Source organism: Chelon labrosus (assembly GCF_963514085.1).
Source record: "Chelon labrosus genome assembly, chromosome: 15".
Taxonomy (NCBI): Eukaryota; Metazoa; Chordata; class Actinopteri; order Mugiliformes; family Mugilidae; genus Chelon; species Chelon labrosus.
The window spans coordinates 16,165,506-16,189,221 of NC_140348.1; the positions used below are offsets into that span (position 1 = coordinate 16,165,506).

The following is a 23,716-nucleotide window of genomic DNA, read 5'->3' on the forward strand; positions in this document are numbered from 1 at the left end:
AGGTCTGAGTTGGGGTGCAAGGAGAAATAGGAGGAAGGAGGATGGGTGACTCCTGAATTGTGTATGTGTGTGAGTGTGGTGGCTGTAGATGTTGTGCACAAGAGCAGTGGGAGTAGAAAGTGAGCAAGTAAATCTGCTCTGCGGCTTCCACAGCATCAGGTTTATATGTGTGCCGAGCGTGCAGTGTGTTTTCAGGGGTTTCCATGCTGTCACAAAAGACCCCTGTGAGACCAGCTTATTTACCCTGCAGTAAAACCCGAGAGGGAGTATACCCTGCAGTAAAAGTTGAGAAGGGGCGCAGTGGAATTAGATTTAGGGCCGTCTCCGGCTCTCTGTTCTGTGTGTGCCGTCAGGGAAAACCCACTCTGCTGCTCTTGTTCCGTTGTTCAGGTTGAATTATGTTGTGTTCAGAGTCCAGGGGTAACATGTAGTGGTATAGCACACAAACAAGTTTCAGAATAGGTTTTAATTAAAGAGAGAGGTATTACATTGTTCTCAGTTATTGGTTATATAGTGGCTGGTACAGTGACAAGATATTAATTCAGCATAAATAAGCAGTTGTGCAATTAAGGGTTATTACATTTCACAATGCTGTTGCATAAGCACTTGCTTGACTGTACAAGATGCATTTTCACAGATGAATGCAAAATGTGCTTTTGATTGTTCTTTCGTTTTTTCAAGATCTGAGGAAGAAAAACATATCAACAGGATCTCAAAGAGAACGTGAACTTGCACATAACAGAGTGTTAGCTATCGCCGGAAACCAACCCGACCAGCGCTGAATGAAAAGATGTTGCATACACAGTACAGAGGCTGATGGCTCTGCATAGCCATCCACATGGCAAAGGTACAGTACTGCATATGTCTTACCGACATGCTCCAAACTGATTGGAAGATGTTATTGGGTAAGAGATTGACATTCTGATCCCCTCTCCTCGCCGGAGAGTATTGCTTTGTTACATTCCACATTTTAATCATGTTCAAGTCATTCAGTCAAACTCCAGGCTAAGACTTCTGTACTTTAAGAGTCTGCATGCAATACGAGAGCTGGTGTGTGTTTGTCTGTTAGCAGCTAAATGAACAAAGCTTACAAGCAGTGACATCCAAAGGTTGAGGTTCAGACCAGCAGCTATAAATCATCTTTGATCTGTGACTTGGAGATGTAGCTCTGTTGCTTTGCACAACGTCTAAAGTGGCAAAATGGAAAGTTTGTAAACCTTATAATATTTTTTGCATTTTTGACTTGAGTTTATATTAAATATAAATTTAGCTATGGAATACAGATAGAGGATGTTGCCACAGAACAAATCAAAAGCCCAGAAAATAATTATTTAAATTGCATTTAAACCAGTTTTGCATTTTACGAAAATATTGGAATAACGCCTTGTCCAAATTTTTAGTAAAATACTGAATTGAAAATTTATGAATTTATCCAAGCATTTGCCATGTGGAATCATTCTTTATCTGTATTAAGATGTGCTAGTTGTGGTTATGCGTAGTAAAACTTTCCTTGTGATAGTGTTTTGTATAAAATGAGCCCACAAACGAAAAAAGATTGACAGGCGGTGTGCAAACATCACACTATTTCCACATTACAGTTGATCTAACTAAAAGGTGAGATGTAATCCTCCTCTGGTTTGGCTCAACCAAACATTCACCTCAGACCACAGACAGACTGAAAGCGGCACATTCAATCTAACCACCGTCAGGTGCTCTCAAATCAGTTTCTTGATCTCCGGCCCTGACCGCCTGTGACAAGCGGCCTGGGGTCAGTATAGAGCAAGTGTGTCTTTCCAAGGCACTTGATTCTTTTCATTCCTTTAGATGTTGAACTGAAAAACAAATGCACTTAAATTAAATGATTACACAAAGCTTAATCCAAAGCTACTCATCAAGGATTCAAACGGACACTAACTTTGGTATGATGTTCTTACACTTGTGCACTTCGATGACGTTATTACCAGAGAAGAAATATGAATAATACCAGATTTTGAATTCCATGCACTATGATTGTTAAAAATAAATTCAACTTGCAAATCAAAAGACATGGAGAACAAGGAATAAGATAAGACCAAATAGTGACACAAAATTTAAAAAAAAAAGACGATTGGAAGGCAAATCACTAAACCTGAAAAGGCAAAACAACCTCAGTGATCTAAGTTAAATTGACATAATCACAGCACCAAGAACACATACACGGACAAATAAATAAAAGTTGAAGTCGTTGTAGCAAAACAGAGATGTACAGATTTCAGATTATAGCTAACTAAACTAACAACAGCCAAAGGAAAAAGTATCACCAGTGTTGATAGACTGCACATGGTCAAAAATACACAGCCGGTGCTTTGCAGGTAGGTGAACTGGAGATGGAAACATTCAAACCACTTTGTGGTCTCTGGGACTTTCTGGCTGCCACTGGTTGCCGTGAAGCTGTAAAATCCCCTGTAAAACTTCCAACCAGACTTTGTAGCAGAAGAGGTACTGTTCCTGAAATGAGAAGGACAAAGGACACGTCTAGCTTTTGGGAACTGTATTATATTAAAGCTTGAACTTTGAACTTTAACCCCAGTGTTGGCACTGACCTTGGTCTGAATCATCCCATGTCGCTGAAGTCTCATCTCTTTTACAATGTCGCTCACATTAATCTGAAGACAGAGACAGACGATTATAAGGCACAGCTACAGATAGAGGTCAGCTGTGGCTAGATTTAATGAGAATGAAATCAATAAACAGACAAAACCAGGAGTCTACTTCACTTAAATGCTGACCTGTACATGCCTTGTTCAGTGTGTTTACCAGCTTAGTTTAACAAAATGTTTAAAATACACAGATCAGGCATAACATTATGACCACCTTCCTAATATGGTGTAGGTCTCCCTTGGGCCTTCAAAGCAGTTCTGACTCATCAGAGAATGGACACGGGCCTTCTGAGGGCGTAATGTGGCGTCTGACAACAGAATGTTGTTAGTGGGGGCCTTTGTGTCCTAGGGGTTGATCTGGAGTTGAGGATCTAGTGAATCTGGAGGCAAGGCCAACACCTTGTGCTGTTTTTCACATTTGTTTGACTTGTTCCTAAACCGTTTTTGTGTGTGTGTGCCTGTGTCAGGCTGCATCCTGCTGGGAAGGAGTGTCATTGCTATGGAGTGGGGGTTCCTGGTCTGGTCTAGGTGGGGGTACATGTCTAAGTAACATCCACACGAATGCCAGGCCCAAAAGTTTCCCAACAGAACATTGCATTGTCACAAGATGGTCAATGTTATTCACTTGTCAGTGGTTTTAATGTTGTGGCTGTATGTAGATCTAATACTGGCTGCCACTAGACAAAACGTCAAGAGATCAGGTTATTACAACGGCTCCTAAGGGGAATTCCATCCAATATTAGTGAGATATTTTACTAAAAGTAAAAAATGGAAAAAGTCTGGAGATATGCCGGTGCCACGGCTAAAACTAGAGAGCGGCGTAGCAAACTTATTATTAAACCTTGAACACTTGCTTTCACTCACAGGCAAATCATTCTCGACAAGGTTAATGATAATGTCAGTGCAGATGAGAACTCCCGTGCGTCCGATGCCAGCGCTGCAGTGAACGGTGACTGGACCCCTGTTGTGCACTGCCCTCAGATAGCGAATGAAGCGAACCAGCTGCTCGGAGCATTGTGGGACGCCGTGGTCTGGCCAGTGTGTGAACTTCAGGTGATGAACAAAGTGTGTCTCGCCAGTCTGAAACAATAATATTTGCATATTTAGATTTCACAATAAATCATAATGTTGCACCTACATAGTTAGACAGACAGACAGGTACTCCCGTCTTACCTCTGTCTCCACCATGCGGATGATCTTGATGTGGAAGTTTTCGAGGTACTGTTGGTTCTCCAGGTGAAGCTGGTACCTGCCAGTGTCCAAAGGCACGTCCAGCTTCCCTGGCCAATATTTGTGACATTTGATCCTTCCCCGTTCCACCTCCTGGGTCATCATGCAAATAACGTCTGATTTGTTTTCCCAGATCATCTGCCAGAAGGCCTGGACTGTGGAGGGCAGAGGGCCCTGGCAGGAGATGTAGAAGAACTCTTCAGCTCCAACTTGCATGCGGATGTAGCTGGCGTTGATGTAGTCCTGGTTCTCTCCAAGGGCAACACGAGTTTTGTCATCTATGGAACGAAAGAGAAACAAAACACTCTAAACTCAGTGTACTTTGGAGTGTGAGCATACATCCCTTAAATTAATCACTGAAATCAAATGGTGTACCTCTATCAGCGTGCTTCCTTTATGCAATGTCAGTGTTAATGAACCCATTCATTTCTTGTTCACAAATTAGTTTTCCACAAGCATAGAAACTAATTGCACAGTAAATAAAGGTGGGTAAATAGCTCTGGGCTCTGGAGCTCAGCAGGCCAGTGCTGTGAAGATGTTTGTTGCTGATGAGTGGAGTGATAGACCAAAGTGAGGCAGGAATGTTTTCTGGGTTAGTCCAGCACACAGACTGGAAATCTGGCTTTCTAAATAAAACACTCAAACGCCACATGGAGGCGATTGGTAAATAATACACCTTTTTTTCGGGACTACTTGCACAAACAGCAGTAACAAGCAACAAGGCATGAGGAGAGGTGCTGTGATATTCCATTGGGGGTCACTACTCCTTTCATCACACTCGTTCGTCTCAGCAATGACCCACTTCACCCCAGCACCAAGGCTGGAGAAATAGACGCTTTTGTAAATGTTAGATGTGTGCATGTGTGTGTGTGTTTTCCAGCCAGCGTTACATTAGCGACGTTCCTAATCTCAGACAGATTAATGCACGCTCACGTCTTCGTCCCGTCTCCCTGTATTTACCCTCTGAAATTCATTACGATAGTGCATCTTGTGATTTTATTTGCTCCTGATGCTGCTTCATTTATTAAAAGCATAAATCCCGGATAATTACAAGGATCTTTATCATCATAAAGTATTTGCCAGACTAAATTATGTGTGCGGTTCCAGTGAACCCACTTGGGAGATGATTTGCTGCGCAGAAATTACTTAAGGGTTGTAAACAAATATCTGGGTAGCTGTCTTCAGTGTAGACATTAGAGTTAGGTGAAACCAAGCGCCAGCAAATGTGCTCTCCAATAAATGCTATGAGCACCCAGCTTTTACAAGCTTTGGCCCACCAATAAATAAATAAATAAAAACTCCCAAAAGGGAACATAAAATAAAGTGCAGGGTTGGAGCAAATGGAGAAAGTGAAAGTTTACACGCTGTCATCTTACAGGGTAGGATGTCTCTGTAGCGGTTCTTGTCTCTGTTCTCTGGGGCTTTTCCTACCAGACAGTTGTCAGAGGGCTTCAGATGCTCCAGAGCCTGAAATGAATGACACGAATATAATAATTGTGACAGTGCATTACAAATTCTAATAACCTCTTTGTATATTAGGATCAATGTTGGAGAAATAAATGCCGCTTTCCCTTCCACAGATACACACCATGAACTCTTTGACCAGTTCCTGCTGATCGAGTTGATGTTGCAGAATCTGGATGAGTGCTTTGACCCTGGACCCTGAATACTGGCTGGTCTTAGCAGGAGTGATGAGAGCTAGACTGGCAAGTTCCTCCTCTGATACTATAGGTGGGCCTGAGGAAAACAGAGGGACACGAGCGTTACCTTCATGTCTCCGCTCAGGTAAAATGTACCTCTGACACTTTAACATAGCAGCAAAAACAGAGAACTAGACACCTGTTTGGAGAGGGCTCATTTCCTGACTTGTGGCGTCGAACACGTCGTCATCTTCCTCGCTGCTCCAGCCGTCCGACTGAGTTTTCCGGCGGTCTTTGCAGGACTGGTCCAGAAGTTTGGTCACAATTTGTTTCCTGGGGGAGTCAGGGGGCAGGGATGAGACCAGACCATTTTTACTCTTCTGTAGGTGGGGATGAAATCATGCAAGGCTGAGCTTCCTTTCCCTGCGACTTTTCCACCTAAAATGCAGTATAGACAAGAGGCTAAAATATCCTCCTACTTCTGCTGAACGTTTTGTTTTGAAGCTACATGGAGAAGAGCTACAGACGTCCTAACTGCTACTCTACGATTTGTCTCATTAGGGTTCACAGCCTGACAGCGTTTATCCTAGGGTTGTTTTATTTGTTGCTCTCTGCTGCCTCCCTATGGTTAAGAGTGGACTAACTGCAGCACACCAAAACAAAAGAAGATGCAGGAAGTAGAGGAGGAGGACAGGAGAGGGAAACATGTAGACAGTAAAAAGAGGAGAGAAGTTTATGATGTTACTACCTGTCAGAAGCTCCATGCAACATGTCAGTGACACTGAGGGATGGGCAGCAAGCTTGATGAGAAGGGGTGCTGTTACAACTCTCCTGTTCCACAGACAAGCAGCCAGAGGAGGCAACGGACAGGAGGACCAAGATGTTAGTAGAAGATGTTAGTATAAAGGTAAGGAGGGGTATGACTTCATTTAAACACATGTAGTAATTTACACACACGAGTTTATATGTGCCTGCGCTTGTTTGTGTCCATATTACCTCTTTAACTGACGTCTCAATTGTTACAACAGACAGGCGGTGAGGCGGGGAAGGTGGTGACGTTAGGACAATGTCTGGGTCATTGACCACAGGGTCTGATGTTGCCTCTGAAACAGCAATTGTAGCACTCAGTACAAGACAGAAAATGTTCATGTTCCTTAATCCTGTTTATTACCATCAAACACAGATCAGCCACAAGATTAAAACCACTGACAGGAGAAGTAAATAACATTGACCATCTTGTGACAATACAGTGTTCTGCTGGGAAACTTTTGGACCTGACATCTGCGTGGATGTTACTTAGACATGTAGCACCCACCTAGACCAGACCAGGCACCCCCACCCCATAGCAATGACACTCCTTGATGGCAGCAGCCATCCCCAGGCACACACACACACACATGAAAACGGTTTAACTAACAAAAAAAAAAAACATGAAAAACAGCACAAGGTGTTGACCTGGCCTCCAAATTCACTAGATCCCAAACTGATCAAGTATCTGTGGGATGCACTGGAACAAGCCTGATCCACTGAGGACCCTCCCTTCAACCCATAGGACCCAAAGGCCTCCACTAACAGGATTCTGTTGCCAGACACCACAGGACACCCTCAGAAGGCCCATGTCCATTCCCTGATGACTGTTTTATTGGCACAAAAATCTACATAATTCCAGGAAGGCGGTCATAATGTTATGCCTGATCGGTGTACACTCTGCAAGTCTACAATCCTGCACTGAACATCCACCTTCTACAATCTGTTGATAATAGGAAACAGTTGCCAGAGATCATACCAGGAGGGCGCTCAACCGGCCTGTTCAGCATGACATCAGGTGATGTACAACCATCAGGGCTGGATGTAGGAGCCGGCTGCTCGGCCAGAATAGCTTCGGTGTGAGCGGACAAGTTTGGCGGTGTTGGTGACTCGGAGTAGGTCAGGGGAAGGATGTCCCTGCAGATGGTGAGCTGTACAGCGCCTTCGGCTTTACGCAGGATATCCACCACCTTGCTGTGGCTCAGCCCAGACACGATCACACCGTTCACCTGTCATATATAAACAGTCACAATCAAGGTCTTGTCTAACGACGACGGTAATAAAACAGTCAAGATGCGTGATGAGTTAGTTGTTACCTCCAACAGAATATCTCCCACTCTCAAACGGCCGTCCTGTTCGGCCACTCCACCGGAGCAGATTTCCCTCACTCGGAGCATGCTGCCGTTCGTTCCCCCGATCAAAGCGAAGCCGAGTCCTCCTCCGTCTGGTTTTGTGAACTCTACTTGCATGATACAACTCTAAAGGGACAAGGAGAAATCAGCAGCAGACATCCAGTTAGACTGATGATCTGCTGATTTTATTATCATGTCTTTGTAAGAGAACATTATGTTCTACAAAAATGCCATTACAATGTGAATGCAAACATCAAGAACCCCTGACAGAGGTGCACATGCAGACGGCAAACCCCTATTAGAGAATGAATTTGCAGATTGACACAGAGTAGACTCATGTTACAGTGTCTGTTCCAGTGGACACTTCAAAAAATGTGCAGCCAAAGAATTAGATGCGACAAAACCAGTGTTGGAGGAAGACAGATCTGTTAAAAAACAATATGTTCACGAACTTACATCCTGTTCTTGGGCAACAGAGAGACATCTGAATTTTGCAGCAGTCCTGCACACGGCTTCAGCTGAAAAACAACAAGAGTTATCAGTGAACCAACAGCCAGTGCAGAGAAAAGAAATGCTGTTACTGCGCTCAGTATTGTGTTAAAAAATATTGATCAAGCCGGTAACAGCTAAACAAACAAGGGGAAGCATCTGGAGTTCGGCCATCAGCCAACAGTGCCACTTTCCATCCATGCGACCATTGCTCCAAAAAACAGGCACACGGAAATAAAACAACACACACCAACCTCCCACCTCTTCGGCCATTTTGAAAGAGAAGTGTTGATGGGTGCGACTCTACAGCTGAACGCGGCTGATCTTTTCAGACTGACCCTCGCCTCTGTTCCTTACTGCTCCGTGCACTGTCACCAGGTAACTGAACTACCTGCCCTATAGACTACCAGCTGTATGGCTCTGCTTGTCTGCTTGTGTGTGTGTGTGTGTGTGTGTGTGTGTGTATGGGATGCCTTTGGAAACTTGCAGTCCAATACACCAGTGGAGGGCTAGAGGCTTGCTAATTATTAATCCTGCTGTGAGAGCCCAGGATCTGTCTGTCAGCATTCAGATCACACACCCACACACACACACACACACAGACACGCACACGTACAGTTGCAAAGAAAGCTATCTGTCAGCGCCGAGCTCCGGCTTCACACACACAATGGGATGACAAGCAAAGGGGTGAAAGGGAACCAGTCATAGAACAAGCAATGGAGAGATAAATGGAGGAATAAACGGGGGAAAGAAAGAAAGAAGAAACTCACCATCTTCAGTAGGAGATTCTCTCTCTGGAGAAACAGGCTCTTCAAAACGAGTAAAGAACTTCCTGTCCTTTTTCCAGTCAAACAAGCCTATTACAGAAAAAAAAGCGCTGTTATAGATTGAAAGAGGAGTGATGTATTAGAGGGGTACTTGTAAAAATGTACAGCCATTTCCTTCTTTCCCAGAACTCAATAATTATCTGGTAATGATTGAACTTAACTTATCATTGTTTAGTTTAGCACAAGCATATCTGGTCTCTATAGCGATCCATCTGCGCATATGCTGCATAACAACCAAACTCTCCTGTTTATGGTTAACACAAGCAGGTGAAGACATGCCGTACGTCCTTACCGTTCCACTTAGCCTTGGGGGTCACCGGCTGGTCATCTCTGAGATGGACACAAACAACAGAGACGTTTCAGAAAACAAAAAACTAACGTACAAACACCAGTTTCAGTGTCTAACTTCTTGCATTTTTTTATACCTGAGGATTTTCAGTTTCACTTTACGAGGGGCGATCTCGCAGGCTTTGACTGCATCCTCCAAAGTCATCCCAAGGGTGCACCTGCCACAGATGTAGAGGATCTTGTCATTGGGCTGGACGCTGCCCTCCTCACTGGCTGGGGAGCCTGACACCACCTCCAGACAATAGATGCCCTGCCATTTGCTGCCGATGCCACCTGTCAGCTTTATTCCTGGAGGGCACACACAGAGACACGTTGAAATGATACAGGCTGATGCACAAATGTATGAAACGAGTAAAATAAAATATGTGCAGCGTCCCACCCAGTTGTCCAGAGGGTGTTTTGTAAAGGACAACATCAGGCAGGCTGTCACAGGGAGGCGGAGCCACCAGGTTGCTAACTGCCCTTCCCAGTGTCATACTCAGTCTTCTTGGAGATGACCTGAGAATCGTCATGGCAACATCATCTGCCACACTTGTGACATTATGCCCATTTACCTGGAAGAAAATGACAACACGTCAGTAAGGGCATGCTACATACGTAGGAAGATGTGTGTTAGTGTGCGTACTGTGATGAGCCTGTCTCCAGCTCGGAGTCGTCCGTCTGCCTTGGCTGGGTTGTCCAGTATTTCCTGTATGTAGTAGCAGTTGTCCAGTTTGCTACGAGTGATGGTGAACCCAAAGCTTCCGCTCCTGGACTTGGTCAGAATCACCGTGAGCTCAAACTCTTTAACCAATCCCTGTCCGACAAGAAACAATTATTATTATTATTATTATTTTTTTATTTTTTTAACAGAACTGAATCCTGACAACCCTGCAAAGAAAATACATCGTTGTTTCTTCTTTTTGCAAAGAAAGGGATAGTGCTGCTGTGGAAAAATGGTTCAAGTATAGATAAGGACATACACCAATCAGCCACAACATTAAAAAAGGAGAAGTAAATGACATTGACCATCTTGTGACTATACAATGTTCTGCTGGGAAACTTTTGGACCTGGCATTCGTGTGGGTGTCACTTAAACATGTACCACCCACCTAGACCAGACCAGGCACCCCCACCCCATAGCAATGACACTCCTTGATGGCAGCAGCCATCCCCAGCCTGACACAGGCACACACACAAAAACAGTTTAGGAACAACTCAAAAAACATAGAAGAACAGCACAAGGTGTTGACTTGGCCTCCAAATTCACTAGATCCCAAACTGATCAAAAATCTGTGGGATGATCCACAGAGGCCCCTCCCCTCAACCCATAGGACCCAAAGGCCCCCACTAACAACATTCTGTTTCCAGACACCACAGGACACCCTCAGAAGGACCATGTCCATTCTCTGATGAGTCACAGCTGTTTTGGAGGCACAAGGGAAACCTACACAATATTAGGAAGGTGGTCATAATGTTATGCCTGATTGGTGTATGTGGACAACAAGGTAAAAATATAGTTGAAAAAGACACACAGGAACAGAAAACGTCACCAACTTGCCTTTCTTCGACTCTCTGCCTCCTCCTCATCCTCGTCTTCATCGTAATCATCGTCGTATTGTCTTTCTCTCTTCTCTGGTTCTCCTCTCGGCTGCGTGTGGGTCTGGGCAGGAGGCGGCAGCACCGTGGTCGGCAGCGTCAGGGCGGGTGGAGGAGACACGGAGGAGAGGATCTGGGCCGTGATGGGGGTCGGCGGCGGAGGCTGAGGCGGAGGCACCGAAGGCCGGCTGTCCTTGGACATGGCTTTGTAGTGACTCGGAAGGAGGCCCTCCTGGATCAGGTGATGCTTGATCTTGGGCGGCTGCGTTGTGAGCGGCTGAGATGGGCGGGCCAGGGAGTGAGTGGTCGGAGTGTCAGTTGAGAGGCCGAGGGGCAAGGTGGTGGCAGTGGAGACGTGACAGCTGCTGGAGGTCTTAGGGCTGAAGGCTGTGAGGTTGGTCGCTGGAGTGCTGTCAGTGGGAAGGCTGTGCACTGGGTCGAGTGTGGAGCTGATGGTCAGGTACTCCTCGTCTGCTACGATTGTCAGTCCATTTCCCATGAGGCAGTAGGTCACGCTGCCGTCTGCCTCCTCTCTGACTCCACTGCAGATAAATGAACACAACATCACTATCAAATCAGAGCTTGGACTTCAATGTGTCAATTGAAATTTAAAATAGTTATGACTGAGTATTTTACTCTAGAGCTGAGTAACTAAGACAGCTACGATAGCTAAGACAGTACTTGTGTGGTACTGTACATGGAGTTGGAGAATTAGATAATTACACAGCAGTTTGAGAAGTTTTCATGTACACTTTGACATTGTTTTTATGTTATTCAAGCATTTCCAAACCAGAAATGGCTACAGCATTTAGAGACCCTATTTTCTATTTTCCGTGATATGTGTAAATAAATTTTTTTTTTTTAAATTTATGTCATTCAGTAATATGTAATAGTTTTCATGTATATCTACATCTAATCCATTACCTGGCATAAACAGAGTTTGTAGCAGTCTTTGGATATACATCCATAAGCATCACAGTTGAGCTTGATGTCGTTGCAGCCTCCTCTTCCTCCTTCTCGCCCTTGCTCTTCCTTTTTGCCTCTCCTTCCTTACGTTCCCCTGGTCTCTCAGCCGTCGCTTGTGGCTCTGATGCCGCTGGCGGAGAGGAAGGCACGGGCGAGGTGGGCGATGCCGGTGAGGCGGGTGAGGCGGGTGAGACCGGCGAAGGAGGAGATGTAGGTGATGTTGGGGGCGAGCGAGGAGGGGATGGAGGGGTCTGGTCGGCCTGCGCTTCGCACTTCTGACTTTCCTGGCTCTCTGGGAGTGGTGGAGCTGCAGGAGGTTTTGGGGTTTTCTCAGCTGTGTTGTTCAGATCTTTGTCCTGAGAGGGAGGCTGCTTCTGGTCAAATATGTTGGCGTCATACTCGTCCTGAAGGAACTTGATGTAGTCCTGTCCGAGTCGGATGTCCAGGGACCGGGATCGAACCTCACGAGAGGGTGCAGGACTCTGCAAAGTCAGACAACATGTAAGAGTCTGTCTGGAATACTGTCTGTCTTGGAACCTACTGAACATACAGTGATTTATTTGTATATTATCTTACCAGTGTGTTGTCATCTGCATCATACAGCATTCCAGCACCAGGTCTGCAGATCAACAGACGAACCTCAGATGGAGCACCACGTAGCAGAAACAAAACCCTCTGAGACGAAACAGAAAAGAGTGACCGCCCAAAACAGTTTGGGTCGAGTACATCTGGGGACAGACTGAAAATGTGCACATCGTTCTATTGTCATATGTCTAAAAGCGCCAGTGTTAATACCATTGTAATTCCTTGGCAGTACAAAAAAGATTAAATGACACTAACACTATGACACAACCAGCTTTCTATTTTTGGAAGTCTAAGATTAAAGGATTAGTGAGCTGATGACGTGGCAGAGATCTTAAAGAAAGAGAAAGGCCGGTAGTGTTTTAAACAACCAGCTGTCCATTCACAATTATATATCCACAAACAAAATGACAAACTGAGCTGCCTCTTAAGCATACAGCTTTAGTTTGCATTTACCAATTTCCCCATTTCAAAGTATATACACAGCCACAATAAAATAAAACTCATAACATGGAAATCACCTGGTAAGACAGATCCTTGACACGCTCTTTGTTGACAGACAAAATGATGTCTCCCTCTCGCAGCAAGCCGCTTTCCATCGCTGGCTGACCCGGGAACAGACGCTTGATGCGCACCACACTGCCACGGTCTGGCCCTGAGCGCAGCTGTGAGATGTAGAAGCTGAAGCCGAGGCCAGACAAGCTCTTCTTAAGTAGCACTTCGTGTGTGTTTTCTGCAAAAGAGAAGAAACAGAGGGGAATGGTAGAGCATTAACGTGCACCGCGTAGTCTTAAGTTTGTAATCTGGGCTGTAATGTTCAACTTTGTGACCAAAAAGTGTTTATTAGTCTCACCAACACGCGCTACATCCTTATTTTTGCAGAATATCTCCAGTGAGAAGCATTTTTTTCATAATTTCTCTCACACTTCTTTCTGCGATTTCCAGCAATGAAAGGAAGAGGAGGTGTGATTTTAACTCAGCCAGTGAACAGGCAGCTTGAAGGTTTCAGTGCATGCCGTCTCAAGGGACTGAGGCAGCATCAGCCCTGGATGACTCTGACAGCAACCACAATGTAGCTGTCAGATGACACACAGTCACCTCTGGGCCATGTGTGCATGGGTGTGTGTGTGTGTGTGTGTGTGCGCCTGACACTGTCTATCTTTTTTTTTTTTTTTGAGAATATGCGCCCCTTCCTCTCCGCTCTCACCATCCGTCACAAAGCTGTAGTCCTTGGCTCGACCACTCAAGGTTGTTTCCTTGGAGACTTCGGTCCTGGGGGGCTGCGTGTGTGATGGACTGTAGACCAGGGGAGGGCAGGGTGAGTCAAACTTAGGCTCCAGTATTACTGTGGGCTCCCTCTCCAGCAGCAGGCTTACAAACTATGGGGTACAGATGGATACACATACACCCACTTTACATCTTTAATAATTCTATATTTACAGTATATACAGAGAATTATCGACTATTTTTTATTATTTTTTAAGACAATCCAAAAAACCTTATGTACCCCTTTATGGTTCCATCAAGTTTTCTGATATAAATAAATAAATATTTAGTTTAATTAGGCGTTTAGGGGTCCACTTTCTACTGATACTAATGCAATTAAATCAGCAAATGAGAAATTTGGATTGTGTAATTGTGTTTTGCAGTGTGTTCGCGTGTGTATGCGTGTGTGCTTGTGTGTGTGTTGTATGTGTGTGTGTGTATACACCTCCCCAGTCCTCTTCAGGCACTCAACAGCTTGCTGGTGAGTCACGCCCCTCAGGTTGGACCCGTCAACCTCCAGCAGTCTGTCACCTGTCATATGCACAAACACAAATCTCATCATCATTAGCAACATCGAAACATAAACGGTCTGTGTGTGTGTGTGTTTGTGTGGGTGTGTTGGGCGTGTGTGTGGGTTGGTTGATGGGCATGTCAGCAGATCTAAAAAGTCGTCCCTGCTCACTGAAGCATGAACCAAGGCGGCGGAGACATGGCGCAGTGGCTCCGGAGGCTCAGTCTAATACAAATAACTGACAAAATTTTATTATTTAATGCTACTACTCTACTTTGCAGGCTTTAGACTTTTTCTTTTATCGTTGAGAGTCTGGGCTGCATACTTCAGTCCACATCTTTTGAAGATGATGAAATGATATAATAGTAATGTAACAAAATAAGAAACTGAAAGTCAATTCCAGTTGCTAGTATTTCTGACATCCTGCACAAAATCAAACCTCTGCAGAACGTTTGAGTTTTCAGCAGCCACCTGACGACATTTCAAAGGACAAATAAAAATGATTACCGATTTGAATGCTCCCGTCCTGGTCGGCAGCACCTCCCATCACCAGGCTCTTGATGTAAATTCCTCCATGTCGCACGTTAGTGTTCATTCCTCCCTTTTGGCAAGAGAGATTGCAATAAAAAAGAAGGGAATTAGTAAATGCACTGGCCTCAGATAACCCAAACAAGTCACACTGACTCAGCATGCAGGCATCCAAGTGTGGCTTGTCACTTATTGACCTTTCTCATTAAGCATTGTAAATCGCTTTGGCTGTCGATACGGCTGTGACGTCAGATTTGGCATGGTTTACTTGGATGTAAATTTGTCAACAGAGGCTAAAAGCACAAGACTTTCTATCCAGAGACTTACATTTCCCTGTTCAAAATATACTCAGAGACGGTGCATCCACCGTCCTCTGTCCTCTACAGATGGAAGACACGAGCTAAATATCCTTCGTTATGAGGGAAACACTCACAGCAACACTGATGCCGAGGCTGCCGTTGCTTTTCTTCAGCTCCACCGTGAACCGCTCCGACGTTCTGAGGCTTAAGACAGAGGGTGACCTCGAACACATGTCCTGAAAAAGAGCCAGTAGAAGGGGAACTCTTTAGATTACAACCTGAAACCTATTGTAAACTATTTATAGTTATTATTTAGATTTAGATACCAAGAAAATTCTTACTCAGCACTTCTAAAAGTGAAGAAGTTAAAGAAACAAAGGGCTAAAAACAGATGGGTTTATATGGGAATTACAATTACATGTATGGGCTTATAAAAAAAATAGGAAATCTATGTACATAGTGAATTATTACAAGGTATAATCAAGTTACCAGAAGAAGCATCTATGTCAATAAAAATGCACTGAACTTAAACACCAACAACAAAAACCTCACAATAAACCCTAAATTGCTCAGTGAAAATGGGGCGAACACTCATACATCCTTTTATAGCCCACTACTTAATCAACATTTTTAAAATTAACTTACTTATTTTACAGTTACAACCATGAAGGCACAATGTTTTCATTTATCAGAACAGAGGTAAAATCTAAGCAATGCCATGTAAGAAAGCAGAAAGGAGATTACATAGCGGAAAAGGAATGAAGGCGTAAACCTGTGTTTTCAGGACCTCTGTGACGACATCTCTGAGTCGGCACACATTAATGTGAGCACATAATCTGTTTAACAATTAGCTCTGGTCGACCTCTGTTATCAGCCGGGACAACTTTGCTTCCATGGAAACAAAGTCACTTATCTCTGACATTTGTCCACTTGGTGGTGGCGGAGGCAGCGGCGGCTCTAACCTGGGTGTCATGTATTCGCACGACAGGAATGTGAAGCCTCCTGCTCCGTTTTGGGGTTGCCATGCTGGACAGTGTGATGGCCTCCTCCAGCTCCTCCACGGCGGGACGGTACTCTGTGCCACACAGGGTGGTCTGTGACCCAAAGCTCCTTTCCAATGCCAGACCCAGAGTACTTTGGCTCAAGGAGCTATTTCTGTCTTTCAAAGAATCTGACACAGTACACATATTCTGTAAGTTGCATTATTGTACATAGCAATGATAAAATGGTGATTTATAAATATTTGCCGTCCCGTCAGACCGAATGCAGAGGAGAAAGCGTTGAGCAGTTCTCACGTTTAGGCTGCGACACGATGAGCTCCACCTCATCGGGGCTGTTCTGTAAGATGGCAGCAGCGTCGCTGAACGTCACCCCTTCCAAACTAGTCTTGTTTAAGGAGATGAGACGTCCACCTGAAGAAAAATCATAGTCAAATCCCTGTGACAGGTTTTCACGATCGATTTCTCTCTCTAACGATGTTAAGCTGTACGTATGCTAAGCTGTAAAGCCAGTGCCTCTGTTTCCAGTTTCCACTGTTGGTGCTTCGTACCGGGTTTGATTCGTCCATCTTTGTCCGCAGGCCCATCGGGAACAATGGAAGCAATGAAGATCCCAAGGTCAAGTTTACCTGTATTGTCCTCTCCTACTATTACAAAGCCTGAAACAGGACCAGAGGATGTGAAGACAAAAGTCTCCCGCTATAGAATCAGCTAAGTGACACTCATTAATTTTAAATCAAGTTCACAGCTAAGCCCGTGTTAATAAACTCACCGAAGCCCAGTTTGGAATCTTTCTTCAGGTTCACACAGACTATCTCTCTCTCTGGTGGGGTCCGGGTCGGCGTATCAACTATAAAGCACATGTGCATATATGACAAATGGGACGATGTAAATGCTTTCAGGGTCACAGGAGCAGGTCAAAAGTCTAACACAGGCTCACGTGAACAAACATTTAGCAATAAATTATCCTAAATAGTTGACATAATCACCTCTTATGGAGGATGAGGTGTCAGAGTCCTGCTTCTGTAGTGAGACACTGGACATCATTCTGGGAATCGTCTCTGGAGTGCTACAACACATGTGTATGGTTATTTAAACCATACAATATTTTTTGTAATAAGAACAGGAATCCTATCGTGATTAAACGCTACCTCCAACACTGCCGCTCTTTCCCATCCCTGAGGTCTCCGGATTCGGGCAGCTCCTTGTTCAGCTCTCTGCTCATCTCCCTCCTCATCTCTCTCTGCTGGCGGAGCCGAGCCTCCAGCTTGGCCGTCAGGTCGTCACACGACTTGGACATGGAGTCCGGTTGACCAGGCACGAGACCGACATGGTTCAACATGCCCTCTGAGCAGGAAATCCGCTTCAGGTTCAAGTTGCGAGCCCGGTAGGCGGACATGTACTTCTCCATGTTCTCATCTGGAGAAAGAGAGGAGAATCAGGTTTTGGTTAATGTTTGTTCTTCTCAGCTATAACCTTCGTGAACATCCAGTATTAGAACTAAACAGCACATTTGCATAATCAGTGAAATTTCCCCACCTGGTATCATTGTGTGGTTAAGCTGTCTTGACGTCATCTCGCTATGAAACTTGTGCTGTGCTGAGCAGAGGTTCAGGAGGTACTGTGCTATTTTGGAGCTCTCCGTTACAAAGCCGTGCTTCTTCCCGCTGGGCCCGCCGCACTCTATAATCAGTTTACGTCGCTGAAAGACCGACACAAATCATTTACTTTATGCTTCATACTAAAATATGACATGTATAAAGTAATCTCTTATACAACATCAAAATCTGACTGTCACCCCGGTGGATATGGAGTCAGTTTCCCTCCACAGGAAGCGTCTGGTGACAGCCCGGAGGTGGTTCTTCATCTCGTACACGATGATTCCTTTGGCACAGACTCCCAAAACCAACTCTCCCACCACCGGCCTTTTCTCTCTCCCCACGCGGTGGAACATGACCCCATACTCTGGTAGCTGCTGGACAATCTAAGGTATACACATTAGAAAATTGTGTGTACACGTCGCTGTAGCAATTCTCATTTAGACTTACAGGAAGGAAAACAGTAGATCATCAATCATCAGTTTAAAAGCAAAGTAGTAATTTAGCAGTTTTAGTAGTAATTTAGCATATTGCAAGGTGAAGTTAATACATGACCATAGAACAGTGTGAGCTACTGGGTAATGTAATCGGTATTTTGTGTAGGACTGAATGCATTAGCACTCTGGCTACCTTTAGATACTCTGTTTCTGCCTCTTCTGGCAGCATCTGGGAATGATTTGCATGTAGTCTTGGCAGCTCTTCCTTGATACTGGGCAGGGCTAGCTTCTCCAACATCCTCTTGGACACATAATGCTCCGGCTGGTAATAATTCTTACCATACAACTAAAAAAACACATAAAAGAACCAAACACACCGCTGTGAGACGTGCCGACAGATGACGCTGGTGTTTAAAGACACATCATGAACATTGTTCTTTCCGTCCTCAGTACCTCTGGCATGTAGTCACCGAACTCGGCCTGCAGAGCGAGAGCAGCCAGGAACAAGCCCGTCTCCTCATTGCAATAAAGCCTGTCCTCCAGGATATCCCTACGCAGCTGTAAATAGTACTGGTGACGAGTCAGTTTGTGCCTTGTGAGCGGGGAGAAAATGATTTACAAAGAAGCATCAGTGTTTGATATCGCTCCGTTTCTACAAATGAACTTCCCAGATTTACGGATATGAGTAAATCAGCAGGCCAGTGCTGCACTTACAGAATGAAGGAGATATCATCAACAAAAAATTTGACTCGAAGAAACACCAAAAAGGAAGATATCTGCCCTTTTTTCCAACTGTCAGGCGCAACTTTGGAGATTTTAGTTTCATGATCCAAAAAGAAATATTCATCATCTGTGGAATTCCAAAGAAAAGCCTCTTAAACCACCGAGGAAAAACTGAAACATTATCATCCATCAAGCCAGCTGTGATGGAGCAATGTCACAAGTGAAATGTTTTTGTGCAGTTAAGATATGACACGTCCCATATAATATCCTCTTACCATCTAGAAAGGCAAGACCAAAGTAAAAGTGTTCCACCAAGTTTGCGTGAGCCACCACCATGTCAAACACATCTCTCGCTTTGGACTTAATGTCACAGCGGACCACCACGTACTGTCCGTTAGGCAGCACTACAGTCACTTCTCTCTGAGACGAACATGAACGGCCCTTTCTGGACTGCGGTACACACACACAGACACACAGACGCACATGGACATAAAAGAAAAACCTACAGACACTCACATACATATAGAAAATACATACAAAAATACTGTGCATGCAAATTTTGGAAGTAGAGCAGGCAAGGAAATACGGGTTAAAATAACAGGGGGGGGAAAATGAAATTGATCAGTAAAACAATGATCTTGAATATACCACAATAGATCCTGGGAGCTCAAGAAGAATCTGTTGTTCATCTGGCATTCTGACGAACTCTGGACCTAATGCCTAAGAAAAAATCAAAATACGTTTTTAGGATAAGGTCTTTACACAGGAACATATCTGACAAACATCTGTGCTTCTCTAAATACTCCCTATGCCGTCTGCACTTAGAGATTAATTTGCCTGCACTAAATAGCACATAGATCAATGTAATTTTCATGCAGCTTAAAACTGTATACCAGCATCCCTACGATAACACAAAATTGCATTTTGCATTTACTTAAACAGCCCCCGGTCTTACCTTCGCTTTCCTCTGGCTCAGGCTGAGCGAGGACTCGCTGAATGTGATGGAAGGACTGTGAGATCTGCCTGATGTCTTGGGAGACATGTCATGGTGGGGGCTCCTTCCGAGACAACTGCAGGTGCTGTCCCTGTGACGAACCCCACGGGGGAGTCTGAAGGGGTGGGGCCGAAGGACAGATTGTGTAATAGTTGTGCAAGTTGGAAAAGTCAAACAAACAAGACAATGTCATGTCCCCTAAAAGTGAGTGCAGACTGTGACGGTGGAGAGCACGATGAATGGATAGGTTTGTTTGTACTGACGTGGTCAGACAATCTCCACACTATTGGTGAGTGTGTGCGGGTGTGGTTGCATTTAATACATGCCTGTCTAAAGATGACTGGTACAACGGTGTGGGAGAGCTTCTCTGTCTTTGTCTCCAAGGTCTTTGAGGTAAACTCCCTACAAAACAGAAATTAAACTTTTGGAAAGCACATCAAACCAAATGAATGACAGATCTTTTTGACTTCTCTCTAGGCTCCGTTTCCTCCGCATCATATGCCTACCTGACTTGGAATCAGAGTCTGTCGAGTATCTCCTCCCTTCGGCGCTTCCGTCGCTGACGTCTGAAAATGGCCCTCTCTTTCCTGTCGGCCAGGTAAGAGATGAAAGATGACGCCGTGTTTGATTCCTGCCCGTCTCCGGAGACACTGAGATGTTTGGACAGAACTGAGGCGGGTCCAGGATTTAGCCTGGAGCGTCCACGCTTGGTATCTGATTATTGGCTCTCTCTCTGCTTAATCCCGGGCTTGCTTTAGGTTAAGATTTTAATCCTGTTTACCTGTATGCTGTCTCGAGTCAAAAGAATAGTGACTGCAAGCACTCTTTGTGAATATGCAGATGAGAAAAAGGTCAAAATTGATTTATGACATAAAAGTGACAGCAGAATAGGAGACTATAGGAATTTCTCAATCTCTCTTTATATATCAGGTTTATTTTAATGTTGAGTGAGTCACAAATGAGGCTGCAGAAATTATTTAGAAAGTGTTTTCCCTTTTTACAACAGTCTAATTCTATTTTTGCCCTTAACCATCCCCTCCTACTGTCCCTCTGTTGCAAAGCATTGTGATTAGAATCAAGGATTTTGGCTGAGCTTTCTTCTCTCATGCACAGTAGGAGGCTTTTGGATGTATTTACCGTGCAACTTGTGTAACAAAATGTTTGCGAGGACGTGCATGCTCACCGTGAAGTCTCTCTCTGATCATCTGGCTCCTGCCGCTCAGAGGGACGTTGCTGTCTGGCAGAGAGCCATGGTCCATCTGGAGGAAAATAAAACACTGATCTTCACAGCTATTTTCTTTTTTTTTCTATTGTTGTCTTCATGTTTATTTTATAGTGTGCCTTTAATTTCCCACAGAGAAGCTGATGTGCAGACACATAACAGACATGAACATATTGCAGGTAGGAATCCAGACTCACTGATTCATGAAAAACCTCCTCCACCAGCTGTCTGATGACTTTGGCGGGGGGCAGCAGGATGGAGGCTTTGTGCTGATATTCGCAGGCTTCCAGGACGGCGTTGAGATTCACCCGGCGGTGGGCCAAGTCCTCGCACATGCTGAGGAGGAGGCTGTTTAGATGGTCACTCAACTGGACTGGCTGAGAACGGGAGTGGAAAAGAATCACAGTGAGAGTGGTGTGGGACCGTGATGGCGCTGATAAAGAAGTGTGCAGCTTTTTATCTGGAGCTCTCACCTGATTTTGAGGTAGGTGAAAATCAACTGACCAGTAGAGAGTCATACCCAGTGAATACACCAGCATCTGTGCAACAAAGGATGCGACATATTGATATAATGACACACGAATGACGCATGGCCAACAAACTTTAAAATAAAAGCAGATTCACTTTTACATACATGTATAGACTGTGCATAATAAGATGTTAGTCCCTTCTTAATTAATATTAAACCCTAAGGTGAGCTTTCTTATGTTGAAACAGAAATTAGATAATCGTAATTTAAAATGAGGGTTAAAATATTGGACTATGATGACTTGAAGACTTAATGGTGAAGTAAACATCAGAGATGCTTTGCCACGAGCTGCAACTGCAGGAACTACACTAACTACGGTGATGCAGATCTTCTTCTGATGTGGCATTCCTTGGAGCATCCACGTTGTTGGAAACCCTTCACCAGCAGGGATCTAAGGTTCTTACGTGCTTTGCCCCTTAACCTGTACACCTCGCCTGAGTGGGGCAGCGAAGCCTGATTAGGCTTCACCTGCAGAAGAGTTCCAGCTGTGGCTCTCTCTTCTCTGTGAGCTGGACTCGGCTGCTGCGGCTATGTCCCTGGTGGCTTTTTTCAGCTGTTTGGGCTCCAGCTTTTGAGGAAGTAGCGCACCGATTTTGCTGGCAACCCGCGACAGCCGACTTCAATGGGGAAGGTGGTTGCGTGCCACCCTTTTAAAACCGCTTCCTCGGTCAGATATTGGTATTTGGCTTTTTTTCAACTGGTGGGACGTGTCTAGCCTCTCTTCCCAGGGCACCGTGAGCTCAGCAACTATGGTTTTCCCACTCCTAGATAGCAGGACCATGTGTGGTCGGAGCGGGGTCACTGCCACATCCTGTGGGAAGACAAGCTTCCTCTTCAGGCCCACACTCAGGCCCATAATCTATTTAGTTTGCACACTGTGCTTTGTATTATTTAGGGGAAAGATATTTCCACAGTTTGTTTTAAAAATGTCTTATATAAAAAAATATATAAATGCACACAAATTAAATATATTACTTTTTTTTCTACTTGATGTTTTACATTAGGGTTCTGAGCTGCAGATTTCAGGGCAGAAGTTACTTTAAACAGCCACTAGATGGCAGTTAATCGACCTTCATCTCTTGACAGCCTTAGATTTTGCACTCAGAGGAAAAAGATACATCTGGTCGTGGTAGACTTACAACCAGTTCACTGCAGACTTTAAGAAATGTGTTTAAAAAGGCTTAAGAACTAATATCCTGTAGTTTTTGAGGAGTCTGCCTTCAGCTTTCACGTGAGGTGCTGGGACAGGTACGAGGATGCGTGCACTGACCCTCTCTGTGGCAGGTTTGGTTGAGCTGGCACGGCCCTGCAGCATCTCTGGAGCAGCGAAGGTGGATACCTCATCTGATAGGCCACAGTTCTTAAACGCTAAGGTACCAGTGGCTGACAGCAGCAAGGAGGTGGGGCTTATGATATTGCACATATTGTTGTGACCTGGAAAAAAAAAAAAAAAAAGGCAGGAAGTCCATAACGTACATAAAATGCTGCTGCTACTGTTTCACAGCAAAGCCAAACTGTGTGAAACTGTGACACTTGAAGAGATTTCGAATGTTTACGTAACTCGCACTGCAATAATGTAATGGTACAATCACAGCATCAAGGCAGGATGTATGTGAGCCTACAGTAAGGGGGGGTTATCTATATAAGGCTTTACCTTTATAAGAGACATCCACTAAAGACTCTGCAGTGCCCAGCAGCAGGGACCAGACCTCCTCCTCCAGCAGAGGTCCCCCTCGTGCCTCCAGTACTTCGGCTAATGTGACAAATGTGCTGCTCATTCTGCACACATTCCACACACGCACCTGAGGATGCAGAGAACACACACATCACACGAAATACACACATGTACAAACCTAAAATAACACCCATTAAACGGTCGAGGTAATCACCCGAAAAGAGGTTTATATTTACTTGCTCCACATGCAGACACGTACAGGAGTTGAATGGACGTCTTGCACGCCTTTCACCACTCATGAAAACAGTGCACATTCTGTGCCGAGCTGCAACTCTAAACTCGCCGTCATCACGAGCTGTGGCCCATTTAGCATTTCCGCCTAATCTTTACTCCTCTCTGTGAAGATATTAGTGTTGTCGTCGAAGCCCGTCAGCAGTACTGTGACTGCAGAGACAGTTATAAGAGACAATTCTGAGAA

At 44.7% G+C, this 23,716-nt stretch overlaps 1 protein-coding gene across 1 annotated transcript; it reads right to left on the reverse strand.

The window, feature by feature from the left end:
* On the reverse strand, window positions 1–23,341 carry ptpn20 (protein tyrosine phosphatase non-receptor type 20; the record flags this gene model as incomplete). The annotated part of the gene is made up of 46 exons (XM_084561647.1): window positions 1–2,487; window positions 2,583–2,645; window positions 3,504–3,719; window positions 3,813–4,147; window positions 5,246–5,336; window positions 5,458–5,606; window positions 5,709–5,842; window positions 6,258–6,340; window positions 6,506–6,612; window positions 7,296–7,545; window positions 7,633–7,794; window positions 8,125–8,186; window positions 8,928–9,014; window positions 9,277–9,314; window positions 9,410–9,620; window positions 9,712–9,886; window positions 9,958–10,128; window positions 10,873–11,452; window positions 11,835–12,358; window positions 12,453–12,551; window positions 12,980–13,191; window positions 13,666–13,837; window positions 14,170–14,255; window positions 14,743–14,836; window positions 15,197–15,298; window positions 16,025–16,233; window positions 16,358–16,474; window positions 16,612–16,719; window positions 16,833–16,910; window positions 17,050–17,129; window positions 17,212–17,479; window positions 17,600–17,762; window positions 17,859–18,044; window positions 18,289–18,441; window positions 18,549–18,687; window positions 18,810–18,945; window positions 19,094–19,268; window positions 19,467–19,538; window positions 19,774–19,927; window positions 20,139–20,214; window positions 20,319–20,399; window positions 20,996–21,071; window positions 21,232–21,411; window positions 21,508–21,573; window positions 22,834–22,997; window positions 23,218–23,341. 46 exons carry the CDS (start codon window positions 23,339–23,341, stop codon window positions 2,377–2,379), a joined length of 7,119 nt encoding a protein of 2,372 aa, XP_084417773.1. The 3' UTR covers window positions 1–2,376.
* Between the last annotated feature and the right edge of the window lie 375 nt (window positions 23,342–23,716).